This window comes from Hyposmocoma kahamanoa, unplaced genomic scaffold, assembly GCF_003589595.1.
Source record: "Hyposmocoma kahamanoa isolate Upper Pololo Valley unplaced genomic scaffold, ASM358959v1 63, whole genome shotgun sequence".
Taxonomy (NCBI): Eukaryota; Metazoa; Arthropoda; class Insecta; order Lepidoptera; family Cosmopterigidae; genus Hyposmocoma; species Hyposmocoma kahamanoa.
The window spans coordinates 20,058,552-20,076,163 of NW_020653851.1; the positions used below are offsets into that span (position 1 = coordinate 20,058,552).

At 33.2% G+C, this 17,612-nt stretch overlaps 1 protein-coding gene and 1 non-coding gene across 3 annotated transcripts in view; both read left to right on the forward strand.

The window, feature by feature from the left end:
* Positions 1 to 6,988, forward strand: part of LOC113230215 (syndecan-like) — a 577,230-nt gene extending 570,242 nt beyond the window's left edge. For both annotated transcript variants that reach the window (XM_026464034.1, XM_026464033.1), the window contains exons 3-5: positions 209 to 333; positions 2,591 to 2,711; positions 4,440 to 6,988. In XM_026464034.1, coding sequence (XP_026319819.1) covers positions 209 to 333; positions 2,591 to 2,711; positions 4,440 to 4,612 — 419 coding nt within the window. In that variant the 3' untranslated portion in view covers positions 4,613 to 6,988. The remainder of the gene's footprint in view (positions 1 to 208; positions 334 to 2,590; positions 2,712 to 4,439) is intronic.
* Positions 6,989 to 11,950: 4,962 nt separating this feature from the next.
* Trnal-uag lies at positions 11,951 to 12,030 on the forward strand. Its single transcript has one exon. It is a non-coding gene; the product is annotated as a tRNA-Leu (tRNA).
* The last annotated feature ends 5,582 nt before the right edge of the window (positions 12,031 to 17,612 follow it).

A 17,612-nucleotide genomic window follows, 5' to 3' on the forward strand; every position in this document is an offset into this window, starting at 1 on the left:
ATAAATACACTAAATAACAAAATCTTTAAAAGTTGAAACAGAACCAAAAACGCACCAAAATGTATAAGGAGTCTTAATTATATTCTTGATCTAACGTTCAAATTCAAATAGAAATAATCAATGCACAACATGAGTTCCTTGCCACCTATTTTATCAATATCTGAACGTATAAACATAATGTTAACTGCAAATTTCGATAATGTTCCAGCACGCATAATAACTGGTAAAGAACCGACCGATTCGGAGGAGGGTGGCGAGAGGGCCGAGGTCCCCTCTCGCCCAGACTCTGGTCAGGACATCAGCATCGCAGGCGAGGAAGTCAACACAGGAATCGTAAGTGCAATCTAATGAGTTTTCACATTTAAAGACTTAATACATACAAGACATACCGAAAGGTACCATCGACTGCTTTATCTACTAGACAGCGATCCCTACTAGGCAAACTCATAAAATATTACGGAGTTACAAATAAGTCATGGGCAGTTAAATACACACAGCAGGTATTTTTAACTGAATATACATTTAAGACTCGATATTACCTAAGCTCGAATTTAGGTACATTTTTCCCGTAATTAATCGGTTCTGTTGCGTAGGTCGAACGGCAGGGACACTGGTTTTTTTTATTTCAGTATTTACTTTTTTACAAACGAAGTTAAAGCCATTTCAAAAATGTATATCGTATACTCTACGTGTTCTATTTAGTTCAGTTGATATATTAAAAAAATCATTGGTATATGTAAAGTACTTTTTGAGTACAGCGGTTTTATTGTAAAATTTCGTGGTAAGTTTGCGTTTTTATCTATCGTGAAAATTTTTAGCAATCGTGTTTTCACACCATATACTAATCAGTGTAAATCCTCAATTTTACTATATATTTTTTACAAAGTATTTGACTCTACTCTTTCACTGTTAAGTGGAATCAACCAAAGCCATTTGAGGTTGCATCGACTTTTAAACAAACTTAATACATGTAGCTACGTATTAAATATCTATACATACAATACATAGAATACGCTTGTGACCCTTTTTTTATTAACGAAAATATACTATACAATACATATCACTCATCCTCTAAAGAGCTATTGTTAAACAGAAAAAGCTATTTTGAGAAAAACCCATTATAATTTTACATTCTTGAAGCAGCTGTGACTTCAATACTTACTTAAATGAATATAAGAAACTTTTCGAGGAATATTGTCCAATCTTCAATCAATCAGCCTTACCGTGTTATGGCAGTTTTTTAAATAATGAGACATGACAGAATAGGGTATTGCTTCGGAACATTAATTGATATATTCTCTACATCCTGAGTAATACAATATAACAAAATTACCCAAACCTACCGGAAATACCAAGTATTCAGTATATAATGAATCACGTATCGTATTTGTACAAATTAGATTACGACAATTATGCCAACATTTTATAATCGTTTTTAGGCCCTCGTTGCTTTTAAGCCCGCCTAAGATCTTAGGTACAAGGAGGTGGGTGAAAAACAGCGCTGTCCGCGAAACAACTGTTCCAGGCCGCACAAGCTGAGACACCTCCTTTTTCCCTCCGACACGTTTGGCGTACCGTTTATTGGTTGTTTATGTTTTGGCTTAACATATAATTATGTCAAAAAGTGTCATTGTGGTCAAGTGTCAATAAAGGATATTTGTATTTGACAAAACTTTACGCGCTGACAAAATTAAAATCGCGCAGTTCCAGAACCAACGACGGAGGCGTGTGAAAAATTAAAGATAATCCCAATAATGATGGCAAATAAAATATATAAGTCCCTGTGCAAAGCTTTCAGAGGACTTTTCTCGAAATATCCTAATATATACGAAGTAATAATGCTTGAAACAATAGAATCAAAGATTCAAAAACTTTATTTGCCATACCACAAGCCCGTAACATTTAGCACGTCGAAATACAAAAATATCATTTAAGCTACGTCATTCATTATTAACAAATTGTATTACATAATAATAATAATATTTTTTCATTATATTATTAATAGATAAATGTCATGAAATCATAAATATTCTCTTAGAATGCACAAATTAAAAAGTTGATCAATATTCAACTTTATAGAATGGCTTTCCTCTTAAAAAGGTTATCTTTCTTTTACATTCTAAGTCAAGCAATTAAAATATAGGCAGTTCATTGTATAATTTTATATTTCTACTCTATAATAGTAATAATAGGTTTTACAGTTTTACAAGACTGATTCTATAATCACTCAATTTACACCTGGGCGTACGTATTAAAAAACCTTCATACTGGGTTGCAAATGTGACCTTGAATAACGTCGAATTAACTAAATTGGGGAAAGAAAGGCAACAAAACTGACCAAGGAGTCTACTCCCGTCCTCCGTCCTAAAGAATTACTGTCAAATAAGTAGTAATACTCGACCAAATTGAAAAACGCATGGAGGTAATGTAGCTTCATACTTGACATTGTTTTTTGATTTGATCGATTATTACTTATTTGACAGTAATTGTTTCTGACAAATGTCTGACGGAGAATGGGAATAACTGTCCTGAAATATTCACCACTTAATTAATGATCTTCGATTCTAAATTTGAACATAACACATTCCAGGATCAAGAGATTGACCACGTGGGCGCGGAGTCAAACCCTGACCACAACGTCGTGTTCATCATGAACGCCAAGCCGGAAGACCGAGCTACCAGCTTCTTCGCACAACCTGGAATACTGGCCGGTAAGAATTAATTCGTTAATTCCTTCTTAATTTAAAGGTGTTGACTCAAACCATCTTTATTTCATAGATAAACAAATTACACTTGAAATCGTCATATCGTCGCTTTACTTGCTCAAACTCGTATCTTATTATTTATTTATTTATTTATTGTAAATATGTTTACACGGCATTACAGTTCCATAACCAATGCGCCGTGAAACCAAAGTAATTAAAAAATAACAATAAAAATCAAAAAAACAAAACCAAACACTGAAATAATATATAAAACTATAGCACTATACTTGACTCACTATCATCCATCGCTTCACAAAATCTCAGGCATTCACAACACACAGCCGCCCATCGCCTTGCAAACAGATCACACTCCGGTGCTGATGCCAAGAGTTGATTGAGCATTGCGAGGGCACGGAGCAGTGGTGAGTTCCTGCGCGATACGGTACGCACCGGTGGGACTGTGAATAGTTCACGACGTCGCGCTCTTAAAACTATTTTAGGAATGTCTGGGACAAAGAGCCTTACAAGCTGTCCCACTAGCTCAGGACAGTCCGACTCGCCGCGTAATACCTGAGAAACAGATACCAGCAGGTTGTTGTTCCGCCTCACCTCAAGGGAATTATACTGAAGAGTCCCCAGTAAATACTTTGTCGGATATAAAGAGTGATTATTCGGGAAATGGCAAAACTTTATATTCATTTTAAATTTGTTATAAAGGGTGTTAATTTGGACGCATTACTTTAAGAATAGATAAAAGCCAGTGTGTGAATATGAAGGAAATGTGATGTGAAATCACCCTGCAAGATATGTACATATACAATCCATTTTTTTGCATTTCAGTACCTTTGTGCTTTAAGATACGAGTGTGAGAAGTAAGGAAGCGATATTGATTAAACTCTACTGCTCATTCATAAGGCAGATTCCCGTGAGAAGTATAAGCAAGAAACTCTAGGTGTTGTCTTCCTAGATATACATTTGAATAATTAATGTATTTTCACTTACAATATTTATTTCAAAAAATCTTAGATCTAGAATACCTGCAAGAGCTAAACAAGTCACTATCACGGATTTTTGCCGTCTAAGTACGCAGAAGCTGTGTAATGAACTTTAGTATACATTTTTGTTTCACTGTAGTTTTAAACTCGTAAATAGCAATTTTTGAATATCAACCGGAATCTTATTATAGAAGCGTATATATACAAAGCCCCTTAAATGAATTTGTGACATTGTGAAGACGATTGTCAAGAACAACTGCTTTATTTTTAATCGACTCAAAAAAAGGAGGAGGTTCTCAATTCGAACGTTATGTTTTTTTTGTGTGTATGTTACGCGATAAACAAGTGAACCGATTTTGATGATTCTTTTTTTGTTGGAAAGAGCGTGTGATCTCAGCAGTGTTCCCATGATAGCCTATACTGAGATTATTATACGTCGTATTAATGTTATGTTTGTCACTATTTATCATAAGAAAATTACTATTCTTCTTAACATAAACTACATTTTCATAAACGTACTGTGACGCTAGTGTAAGAATGTTAACCTCTCATGATATTAACATTCTTAAACTATACTTATAGCTATAAGAAAGTTAATTCATAAAAAGATCTAAACCCCGACTTAACAAAAAGTAATGGGTTAATATTTTTTCCGTTGTTGACTTCATTAACCACCTCTGCAATAGCAATAAAAATATTTCGACCAGGACACTAACAATCATGCCTTTTTCCTTTTCAGCTGTAATTGGCGGAGCAGTAGTCGGACTACTATGCGCGATCCTGGTAGTAATGTTTATAGTATACCGCATGCGCAAGAAGGACGAGGGCTCGTATGCTCTCGATGAGCCGAAGAGAAGCCCCGCAGCGGCCTCCTACGGAAAGGGCCACAATAACCGCGAGTTTTACGCGTGAGACGACTCAGAACAAAATATGCCACGTGTTTACTAATCGGCTGACCGGTAAAGAATGGCCGCCTCACGGCACATTCAACGGTCACCCGTTTCATTATTTTAAATTTTGACAAAAGCATTCCGTTCTACGCAACAAGCGTGCAATTAATTTTTTAAATATTTTTTTTACAAACGTGGCTAACATTGTTCTGCAGTTGTCTCAAACACAAACACGCGATTTAATTTATTGTTTTTTTTTTTAATAACGCGTACTGATTGTACTATAGATTGTACAAACCAAGTACCAAAAGTTATTTATCGTAAACATTCTTTTGATACCAAGATATCAAGTGATTACACAGATGTTTGAAACAATCAAATTATCATATTGTAAGACCAAAATGCATATGTGTGAAGCGATGATTGTAACATGAATTGTTATGGGCTTTTGTTTGATGATGTTCAATGTGTATCAGACGACCTGGAATTTCTTCACTTCGAGACCAATGTGGTTGCGTGTTGTTGAACTATCATGTATTGTAGTGGATGCTGATAAAGAGGACTGGTAATAATTCACAAACTATTATTACTTTTTACTCTCCATCTCACCTGTCGAGGTCGACGATGGAGTGTGCAGCCATAAATAATGCCTAATTCACTCTCGCCTTGAAAAGGCTCAAATTATATACTTCAGGAAACAACTCTGCCAATCTCCTTGCGAATCTTTGGAATATCCACAACATAGGGTTAGGAACCCAGCCTACGTTTAGCCCCCGATGATCAAAACTGAAAAGTGGACATAAAACCTGCAATTCGCACACTCTCCGAGCTACATCCTGTAGAATACCGATATGCACATTTACTACATTTTATGGTAAATTGTGCAACTAATTTTACGAATAGTTTGTAATTTATTACCCAAAAGGTCCGTTGTAATAATACTATGTGCTCTGTATAAAATAAATGTGCCATCCGCTTTTTCAACTGTATATTTCTTATTACGATAGCTGCTCTCTCCAAGCATGCCTACGCTTAGAATTTAAAAAAAAACTCTCGAATAGTCTATGGTCCATATCTATTGTTTCTGCAATATGTAATGTAACATAATGTGTGTATTTAGACCATCTTCCTAAGATTTCGTAGAATTTATATGACATAGATGTATATTTAGATATTTTACAGTTTTGCTTCCACAAAATTCGGCATCGAAACTTTTTACTAACATTTGTGTTCGAGGTAATATTTATTCTTATAATTATATAATCCACATTACAAGCTATAATATTTATTCAATGTTGCGTTTCTTTACCATTACTTCTGGAACTCGATATTTACTTTGTGATTATTATAGCTCGTTCTATCATACTTTTATTTTTATTTTATATTAATCTTAATAAATTGGGGCTTCTTATTAAATTTATATTTTGTAGAATATACTTTTAGTGATTAATTTTCAGGCAATTAATTGTTGTCTTATTGGGCTATGAATAGAAATCAATTTTTTTTCCTTAGTTTTTAACATTTATTTTATTATTTACGTTCATCTCGTCATTTAGGTTACTTCAATTGTTATTTTGGCTACTTAGTTGTATAATTCCACTGGTAATTATGAATTTCAATATCCTTTTCAATGGTTTATTTTTATTACCAGTTAACTTACACAATTATAACACCCCTCAAAATAGGTTGTGCAACGAAAACGACTTTGTTTTTTTCATCGTAATTGCTTTTTTTCTATTTGTGCCATCTGCATACTTTAATTTCATTATTGAATTTACGTGCATCGTTTATTTGACTTATCTATCTCATTGGTCTTTGACAATCGCATTGAGTCAATTAATTTAATTAATTTAAAAATGTCTAAATTATTGTAATTTATTGACAGATTAAAATAAATGTAACATTGTTTTGCATATCTCGTAAAATTTTGAAATACATATTTATTTAGGTGTTACGTGTAACCAAATTATATGTATAAAAATACATAGATATATATCGAAATTTGGAAGTCAAAAAGGGCACGTATTGGACATTTCATTAGAATAATGTAGTTGTTGAATATCGAAATATAGAAATTTCTAGACGAATTTGGATAGTTAATAAACTGAGCGTAAAATATAAAGAAAATGGCAGAACACAACTACCATGTTTTTTTTATCTATACTTTCCATTTTTTATAGCAAAATAATTAAGTATTAAATTATAGCATCAAAAAACCAAACCCTCCTAATGATAAGAAATCATTAAAGAATTAAGTTTATTTGCTACTAGTTATACATTAACTTGGCATTGTTCATTTGAAGGCAATTATGGAATTAAGCTGCTATACACAGAAGGATACATACTTGTATTCTACATATTGCTCTTGAATATAGAGGGCATGCTAAGTGATTGACGATAATTATCAACTTTGCCTTGAAAATACTTACCAAACAGGATATTTCTTCTAAAATATGGAAAGTGTAAAATCGCGCCAAGAAACATCCAACCAACTCATCTAGAAAATTCTATATGTTAAAAATTAAAATCCAAAACATTCCCATGGGATTCGTACTAACGTTTAAAATACAGTAGCGAGCCAAGGCTCTAGTGTAAGTAATTGTACATTGTAACTGTAAATTGTTAGGCGTTAAACTGAGTAATTTATACATTGTAACGTGAATCTTTTGTAACCTTTATTACTTCTCGACATAATGGGTGTTAATGGTGACGTTAAAACCTTTGGCGTAAAAACGGTATAATAAAAATATTAATTTTGTAGAATAAATTTAATATTTTTGTTGAATTGTGAAGAAAACAAAACAACCAGAGGAAAATTTACTCGAACCAGTAATTGTACTCCTCGATTTGATGTACTGTTTGTTCTAAAAAATGTATAAGACGTGGTACTTCTTTCTTCTTTTATGTCAATGTAAAATCGCTATAATCAATCTGACCTTGTCGATGTCTATTTCAAAGGAATAATCATAAGTTCCTTTGTGTTTAATATTCTTTAAAATCCTAATAGGTTTAAAATAAAGCGATTTATATTTTATAATACAAAATATGTATTTATAAATGTATTTTGAATCCCTTTAACAACCAAGCGTTATGATATAAAACCGCTTTATTTGAACACATAATACTTAAAATTCAACTAAAATATTCCATTTCTTTAAAAAATATGCATTATTTCCTTAAAATAGGCCTATATATATAAATATAAACGTGTAATATTCACATGTTCAGGTTATGTTCAACTAAATGTATCATTTTTTATTATAATAATCGTCTTTAAATTGTAATTTAAAGCCATGACAAAGGAAGCGCCTGTTTTATAAATGTGAAATGAATCAGAATGAAAAATTATTCTATATTGAATTATTTAGAACAATTTTACAAAACAACCGAAACAAGTTCATAAAGATGTAAAACGATTTGGTAATGCTAGTGGGGTAGAACATTTGCCTAAAAAAATAGAACCTTGACACTTCGCGAACCGTACGATTTAAATTCATATAAATAGGACTGTGCTTGGTAGAGCACAGCCGTGCCCCATTTATTAGGAGTGAATTTTGTTAAATATATTTAGATGCTAATAAGCAATAATGTGTCAACAAATGGCACCTATACTTTTCGTTGTTTTTAGTAGTAATTTACTTATTAAATGAAAATTTTGCGGTTGTTCTTGCTGTTGTTGGGAATTATAGTAATAAATCACAACAATTTACAATTCCTGAAAGCTAAAGTTTTCATGTTATCAGTAAATTTTAGAACAAACTAAAAAACAACGAAAAAATCGTTGTGTCTTTTTCGCAAAACTGTTGGTTGACACGTTGCTTATAAGCATCCAATTTTGTGAATTAAAGCTACCCAACTAGAATTGTCATGTATAAAAGTTTATTTCAAATGTTAAAGACGCTACTTTATTGTGAAATACAACAAACAATGGTAGGCAGTAAATACAGTCCACCCTGTAAATATGCTCCTTTACACTTAGGTAAATATACCGGTCATACGAACAACCCTGTGTTTTATTTATTACTTTGCACATCTTATAATCCTTTGAAAAATAATAATAACTTTTACATAATATTAGTTGTTATGAATGTTATGATGTTTTAGAATAGAATAGAAATTATTTTTAACCGTCTTCTAAAAGGAAGAGTTTTTTATGTATGTTAAGCGATAATTTTATAACTCTATTTATGAATAGCTTGGCGTCGCATACGCTATGACAGTTACTACCACGATATTATTAATACAAAGATCGAACACTACGAAAAAATTCCTTCGACCCGTCTGGATTCGAACCAACGTTTCCAAGCAACCTTTGCCAGACGCTAACTCAACTAAGCCACGGAACGAAGCGATTCTTATTTAACGAATCTTACGAATTTTTCTATATGCTTGTTGCAGATCTTGTTTTTGCTTTTTAACCACTTTTACCTTTTTTATTGTTTAATGTACCTTATTTTTTTTTAATGTTCCTACGTATTTTTATTGCCTTAAATAAAGGAAATAGTATAAGTATTACATTTGCTTAACATCCCAAGGCCCAGCAAACTACAATGAGAAGGGCTCTTCTGTGGCCGAACGGTCACCATGCTGGACTGCCACACAGAGGTCCAGGGTTCGATTCCCGGGCAGGAATACTCGTATGGCCTAAATTTATTTCTCTCGTGGGTTTGGGTGTTATTTGTGTTACTGGTACAGGGTTACCCTAGTGCGAGACTATTTAAAAAAAGAGCATTGAACGTTCAATGTACAGTCAACAGCACATCAAGCTATACACATTTGATATATGGCGCTATTTGAATGCAATATTTTCATCATACAGTACACTGGGCATTTGCGTGATAATTTGCATAATATCGTCTGAATCCGTTAACATACATAAAACAAACCGTCACTAGATATTATAAAAAAAAATATATACTCAATTACATATACAAGAAGCCTTAGGAGGTTAATATGGTCATTTAGAAAACAACAGTGCTCAAATCAAAAATTACGATTTCTACTTTTGGAAGTTGCTCAATGAAACGTGATTATCAACAAAAATGATATCGCATATAATGATGTAACCTAAAAATTTTAAAAACATTTAAAATCTACTTACTAGGACCTACGCCCTGGGGAAAATACCTAGGCCTTTCTGGAAGGCCGTTCAAACCTCGAGATCTCTCCTCAATCTAGCCCCAAATAAGGCAGAAGTTTTTTATGTTCAATTAAACCATAAACGTAGTGACAAAGACATTAAAATGTTGTAATCAAAAAGTGAGCTTGTATTTCAATTGTTTATCAGTTCATGGCAACGACATTAATTACTGTCAAGGGCAATAAATCGCAGCCATGGTGTAATAAGGTCACAACTGCAAAATTACATCTTTTCAATAGAGAGGCGTAAAGAATCTACTATCATAATTTGTCTTATCACTTTTTGTGCTTAAATAAGAGAGAGAAAATTTCACATAAAACACGGGTACCATATGGCCAAACCATATACCATTATTTGTTATTCATAAAGAAAACACCTATCATAAACAAAGCTTTAAAAAATCTTGTATTAAAAAACCGACCTCAAAAGTCGTTCATCCCCTAGTTTACCACCCTTAGAGGTGGAATATTTTCTCCAAAATTTACCACTAATGAGGTACCCTCTTTCCAACATAAAAAGAATCATAAAAGTCGCTTCACAAGAGTTATCGCGTAACATATATACAAAAAAAACAGAATCGAATTGAGAACCCCTCCTTTATTGAAGTCGGTTAAAAAATATATGCAGTTTTTATTTTTCTTTAAAACTATTCATAAAGACTTGAGCAGTTCGCTAAGCGACGTATAGAAGAAAAAAATCATTTCCGATTCAAACAATGGCCCATCTCACATCGTACCCTGCGTGCCCTAACAGCTGCACGCTTGACATACTTTTTTATAACACTGTGACGGGATGAACACGCCGTGCCTTGTGGTAAGCGACACGCCTATCCATAACGTTTGCAGTGCCACTCAGAACTTTAAATAGCAAAGATCTTATGGGCACTGCCACCGTGCCCGTTACACTGAGACATAAATTGACAAGTCCCTTGTGCCTGTAATTACACCATCACCCTTTTAAACAAGAACGCAGTAATGTTTATATTAGTGCTTGGCAGAAATAGTTAAGGTGGCAGTACTTCTCTGGATGAACCCTTTCTCAAGGAGCTCTACTGCTACTAAAATAAGTTATTTTCGCCTATTGGTGACGCGGTAGGCGTGGCTGAGTTCTGGGCCACAATAGTAAAGTGTATACCATCGACATAATCAGAAGAAGAAGAAATAAATTAGGTCTAAGGTACAAAATAAATGGAAAATTTAAATAACTCATATACTGATTTAAAAGGAACCATTACTTATACTACCAGTCCTCTAGTGACCAAAGGCTTCAATCAGATTAACTGAAAAGTCAATTTTCTTGCATAAGTCTCATTTAGAAATATCAAGAATAGAATTTGTCCACTGCAATCATTATACCATAAAGAATCCTACGAGGCACAGTTTTAAGCCCCTTCTCTTACGCAAGCCAAAACACAAGTCAGTATCATAACTAGTTTGTACCTTACACAATTGACATTATGTTCATTACACTATGTACAATTTCATCACAAAAATTAGTTACCATAACGTTCGTAACGTAAATTGAATTATCTTAAACGCTTTAGTTGATTACAATAAATGACACGTTTTTGATTCATAGAAATATTACCAAATGACAAACCATTAATATGTCAGAGCGTATTCAATATGACGGCGTTAGCCACGCTGGCTATTTATCACTTGAATTGTTAGTACCGGTTTTAAACAAGAGTGATAATGTTATACCTAAATAAGTAGAAGACAATACCTAACAGCTGAGCGTGCTGTTGATTGTACTTGTGTGGCCGCGTTACACATCGCAAATGCTTACTGTTCATCAAAACCGCGTATTATTTACCGCAACATTACCATTAACAACGATCTTGAAGAAGTTTGGGAAGGTCTTTTAAATAACGTGTTAAAAAAGCACGTATGAATTTACGAAAACGATCAATTATGGATCATAAAAACATGACAAATTCCGGTTAGATATAACCAATATATTATGTAGGTACCGTAATATAAACACATACCTATCACACAAAATAATAGAGCACGAAAAATAACCTGGCTCCAAACCAATCTCAATACATTTCAATGCATACTGTTTCTTAAATAAAGAGTGCCAAACAAGAATCAACCTTACTGCTAATTAATAAAGATGATGATTCACACTGTTCATACTTGGCATGACATCACGGTCATGTGACTGACTGCGTGACAGTTACGCAAAGGTGTCGTTATTTCACCGCACTTGAACACAGGCAGCGTGGCCGAGTGGTCTAAGGCGCTGGTTTTAGGCACCAGTCCGAAAGGGCGTGGGTTCGAATCCCACCGCTGTCAGAAACCTCTTTTTGTTTTGTTTTTTTTTACTGATTATCAATCAATATAACGAATATTATTTATTATTGCAGAAAACCGCATTACAATCGATTCATTCGCCATGGAGATAATTTTAATTTATTATGCAATAGTGGCGTGTGGCAGCCAAGGGCACGGGGCTTGTATTAGTCGGCTATTTCTGAGCAAATATTCCCAGCTGCTATTCCACAACTGCTCGATGTTGAGTTTTTTGGAAGCTGGGTTTCCCACCACGAATATCCAAGTAAAGCTATATAAGCGACATATATATACAGAGTGTTTTTTTAATGGGACAGTATGGGGAAATCCGAAACCATAGAAGATACAAGGAAACTGCCTTAGGAATCATTAAGTTCTTTTTTGTGAAATCAATTTTGGCATAGTAAATTTTTTGGCCAAGCGTGAGTTGTCCATAAAAATGAATAAAATTGAACAATTTTTTTTACTGCTTATCGACTCAGTTCCATGAAGGAACAATTTCATTGTACGGGACGAAACAAATCTGGACAACGGAAGTTGGTCAAAATCCATAAAATATTTTTCATACAAAATGAATAAAATTGACAATTTTTTTTATGCTGATAGTCTAAGGGTGGTATTTTAGAACTCTACTCAATGCTCAAGTCAGGATTTGAGTATGGTTTAAAGCACTCGAAATCATACTCAAATCCCTGCCATTAGGGACGTATTTCCAGTGCTTGTGTTTCAATTGCAATCCTGACTTGAGCATTGAGTAGAGTTCTAGAATACGACACTAAGTTTCTAATGAGAATGATTATATTGTATTGGAAGAAAAGAATCGGGACAGCAAAAGTTGGTCTTTAATAAAATGTTATTCATTTTGTATGATTTTTTTAAATTAAATTTGGCCAATTCTGTTGTCCCAATTTTTTCATCCCATACAATAAAATTATTAGTTCATGGAACTGAGTCGATCAGCAGTAAAAAAAGTTTTGATAAATTTTATTAGATTAGAGATATGTATATTTTTATTGACAACTCATGCTTGATCAAAAAATTGACGGTGCCAAAATTGTTTTCACAAGAAATGACTTAATGGTTCCTAAGACAATTTCCTTGTATCTTCCATGGTTTCGGATTTTCCTATACCGTCCCAATTTTATATAAAAAAAATCTGTATGTACTACAGCATAACATACTTATACGAGTAGGTACAAGACATACTGCGTTGCATGACATGCAAATGGTATAACAAATAACTGGAACACATTTAGTAATCATTACAGCTCTTTCAGAGTCTAGGAAAGATTTCGCCCAGGGAAATAAGTACTGGTGTAATTTTAAGGTTAGATTTCTCTACCTAATTTCGGTGGTAATTTTTATTATTTAATTTCTATTATTAATTCATTTTTTATTATAATTCGAGAATCTGTAATGGATAGGCGTGTCGCTTACCACCAAGCACACGAATTGTTGTTGATTTCCGCGATTACTGCACATTGGAAATTATTTTTTTCCGAACTTAATATCGAGTACATTTGTCGAGTAAAGAAATATTGTTTTTTTTTAATAATTAAACAAATATACGCGATTTTAAATCTGGAAAAAAGTATCTTTTGTAACTTAGGTATATTGAAATGAATGAATGAATGAATTAAACGCTCCCTCATGTTTTTTCTTATTAATCTTCAATGAGATTAATACACGTTACATTCATCGTATCTACGGCCTTCGACTTCACCTTAATTAAAACAAAACTCATGAATCGTGGCCGCACAAAAACTTCTACATTAATCTTAGTAAGCTATTCCGTCTAGATTACCTACTTTTAAAATTGGACCGTGCACGACCATCTGGTCGTAATTTTTTATGACTGAATAATCATTCATTTGTAACTGTTAAAATATTACTTTAATAAGTCATATTTTTAAGTTTATTAAAGGTCACGATGTTTTACTGCCATGACTTTTTTTTCTGAAATTACTTCACTAGTTCGTTAAATTACTGAAAAAAAAATTGAATACATGATATTCAAATTTTTTCGGTAAAATATCGTGACATAATGACACGATATCTCTTGTCAGCGTTGGTTACTGTAAAGGTACCTCTCTGAGTTAAGAAATAAGTTTCTCATAGATGGCGCTACGACAAAAAGTCGTTAAAAACCAAGAACCAAAAGTCTGCAAGAAACACATAGAAAAATTCGCAATGTCGGCTGGTTTGTTCCGCACCTTAATTACTTTCTAGCTTGCTTACTAGCTTAATCACTTAGCTGGCAGAGCATTTGACACGGATTGCCCGAGGGCACTGGTTGGAATCCAGCCGGATCGAAATAAATTTTTCTAAGTGTTCGACCTTTGTTAATAATTATAACATAAGTCATATTTATACGCAATATATATTTACTGGGAACTTGAACGGTGCATATAATGGTCACCTGCACAATTAACTGCTAGGGGCAAACGGAGGTCCTAAGTTCACAGTTATTATATTAGCATCGGCGTAGTGAGACCTCTGGCCCATCCAAAAAAATGGATACAAATTTTTTGTTTCTTTTTAAAACATTAGAAAAACAAAAAATTTGGATCCATTTGTCAATGAAACTCAGAAATAGCTTTCAAAGATTTATTACTTTTCTGATGAAACGTGGTAGTGGATTGATATCCTAATCGGAATTTACTATAATCACAATGAGAAAAATAACAATCAATTAATATGAATAAAAACCACTATTTTAAATTTTATATATTATATTTTATAATTTTATAATTATAAAAAAAAATCTGGGTCCATTTTTTTTTACAAAATTACAAAGCATGTTTATTGTGATATCAAGTGCCGGGACAAACAAGTCGTGGGACTGGTCGTAAGCGACACGCCTGTCCATAGCAGCTGCAATGCCATTCGAAGCTTTAAATCACGAGGATTCTACCCTCCAAATTTGGAACACAGTAATGTGAGCATTACTGCTTGGCGGCAGAAATAGGTAAGGTGGCAGTACTTCCCTGGATGAACTCTTTAACTAGAAGCTTTACTGCTTAATAAATAATTAATTGCTATCAAAGATTACTGGTTATAATTATAATAAGACAGCGCTTATATGTACTACCACTGCTGAGCACAGGCCTCCTCTCACAATGAGAGGGCTTGGGCTGTAGTTTAGAGATTTGGATTGGGAACTTCAAACACATAATTAAATTTCTTTGCAGATTTCCTCACAATGTTTTCCTTCACCGAAAATCTCATGATAAAATCCGAAATCTCAGAGGTGCAAGCACAGATACGAATCCAAGACCCTCTACTATAACAACGGTAGGTCAAACCATTAGGATACCACGGCTTTATGCCCGGAATGATTTAAAATAAAGCCCAAAAAATAAAAACAAAATAGTCATACCTTACTTACAATTACAAAACTTTTTTTAAATATATATCAAATAATATAAAACCAAATACAATACAATATATCCGGATTCGAATCGGAGGAACCCTCTCTTTACGTATAATTGTATCAAAACGTCTTTTTTAATACGTAGCCGTATTTAACGCAATAAACGGTTGATTATAATTTTACCACAATTCACAAATCATTATCGATAAACACTTATATGTACACACAATGCATTTGCACGTGCACTTCTGTTTTGAATACGGCACTTTAGATGCACTATTCACAGTTTATTATATTTATTATTTTAATGAATTATTTCCCTAGTCCTAGTCATTTATTAGATCTTTCATTACAAATAACTTCAAGATCTAGTACCTCTCGTTGGTTCGGACTGAAAACCAGCGCCTTTTGATTTTAACTGTTGTATTCAATCTGTATTTGTGTCACACTAGTGAATAAAGTGTCTATCTGTCTATCGATCAATTATATAAATTTGCATTAGAAGTTACTGTAATGTCCTTAGAAAGAATAATAAAAATATCAAGAAAAACGGGCGTATTTGAAAAAGTCGATGTGAGAAATCGACCTCGAAGCATAACGGTGCATTTTCTGTGTCTCAGAGCATTGAAATTTATACCTTGTTTCAATTGTAATAGCACAAAATATACATTGATACATTTAATGTCCTCTGCCTTAGCGGTTTGCGCTGGCCCTTTGCTACTGCCTAATTCGGTGGAAGACAAGCGTGATGGGTGTGGGTGTGGTATAATAAAACAATCTTCTTATGGCATCGATGGCATACACTATAGTATTATTACGGCCCAGAACTTAGCAACCTGCCCGCGTCACTAATTGAGTGTGGGCCATATTTGCCATTGTGGCGAAAGGATTTGTCAATCAACGTAAGGTTGTGTCAGACATACAGGAAACATAAATGTCAGTGTTCATCGAGACCAGTCTTGGAAGAAAGAAAGGCACAAGCAGCACTCACATTTTCTACGTTTTTCTGATACAGTTAAAATATATTTTTGATAATAAGTAGTTAGTTTATTTATGTTGAATATACTTTTACGTAAGTAGAGTTCTTAGGTTTTTCAAGTCTCAGTTTAGGTTTTTTTATACGAAAACCGCATAAAACTACATAAAAAGAATACAGTTAGATACTAAGTAAAAACCTTTGATATTAGTATTTTGACATAACAAACATCAAGTATGACTTTTTTTATGATAGAAAATCTGATAATGTATAAGTCAGTTGTGCCTTGTGAGCTTACTGTATATTCAACAATTATTGAGATAGAATTGTATAAAAACGTAGATAGATTGGCCTTGTTTTCCTGAATATGTCAGTACGTAATTCAATTTTGATAAAAAATTTTAGTTGTGCCTTTTTCGTTCCGAGGGCAAAGTAGTGCGTCATAGTATACTCTAATAAAATAATTTATAAAAAAATAATGAGATAAATAAAGATAAATTTATTTCAATATAACTTATTCTAATTCAATGGAAGGAAAACAAATGTAAATAAAAGTATGATAGTATTAAAATAAACAATAAGAAAGGAACTACATTTTTTTCAATTCATTTAATTAATTAATTTATTTATTTTTAGGTTACAAAAGACTCATAAAACACATACCTTATAGACTAACACACAAACTTACATTTAAACTGCGATGCCTAAACTAAGTAATATATTATATTAGTTATATTTTAGGCATCTTTTTGCGCATATGTCTTGATTTTACTTATTACGGCTTAAAAACAAATTTTCTATGTTTAACAATAAAAGAATTAGTAGTTATAAATTAATGGTTAAATAAAAAACAATATGACACAACTTGCAGCAAGCCCTTTGTTTCATTAGGATTTGACGGTCTTTTTACATTCTATTTTATTCATGGCGAAATAATGCAAAGTAAAATTTAATTTAAAGTAAAATAATGTACCAAGGAAGTAAAAGAATCTATGCGAGTGTGCTGTGCGGAGTTGTGTACGAAATGAAAAGGTATCGAGTCGTTTGTGGTTGGTTAAAGTAACGGAATCAAATAGAGGACTTGAGTGCTTTTTCAAAATCATTTGTTGGATAAACAGTTGCCGAACAGAGAGGACATCACACTCGTTTAGGAGTTAGCGGGTTGGGTAATCGAAAGGACGGAAGTTGATGAATTTAAAGCTCTCTGCGCTCTTTCCAGGTTTGTCAAAGTGGTCA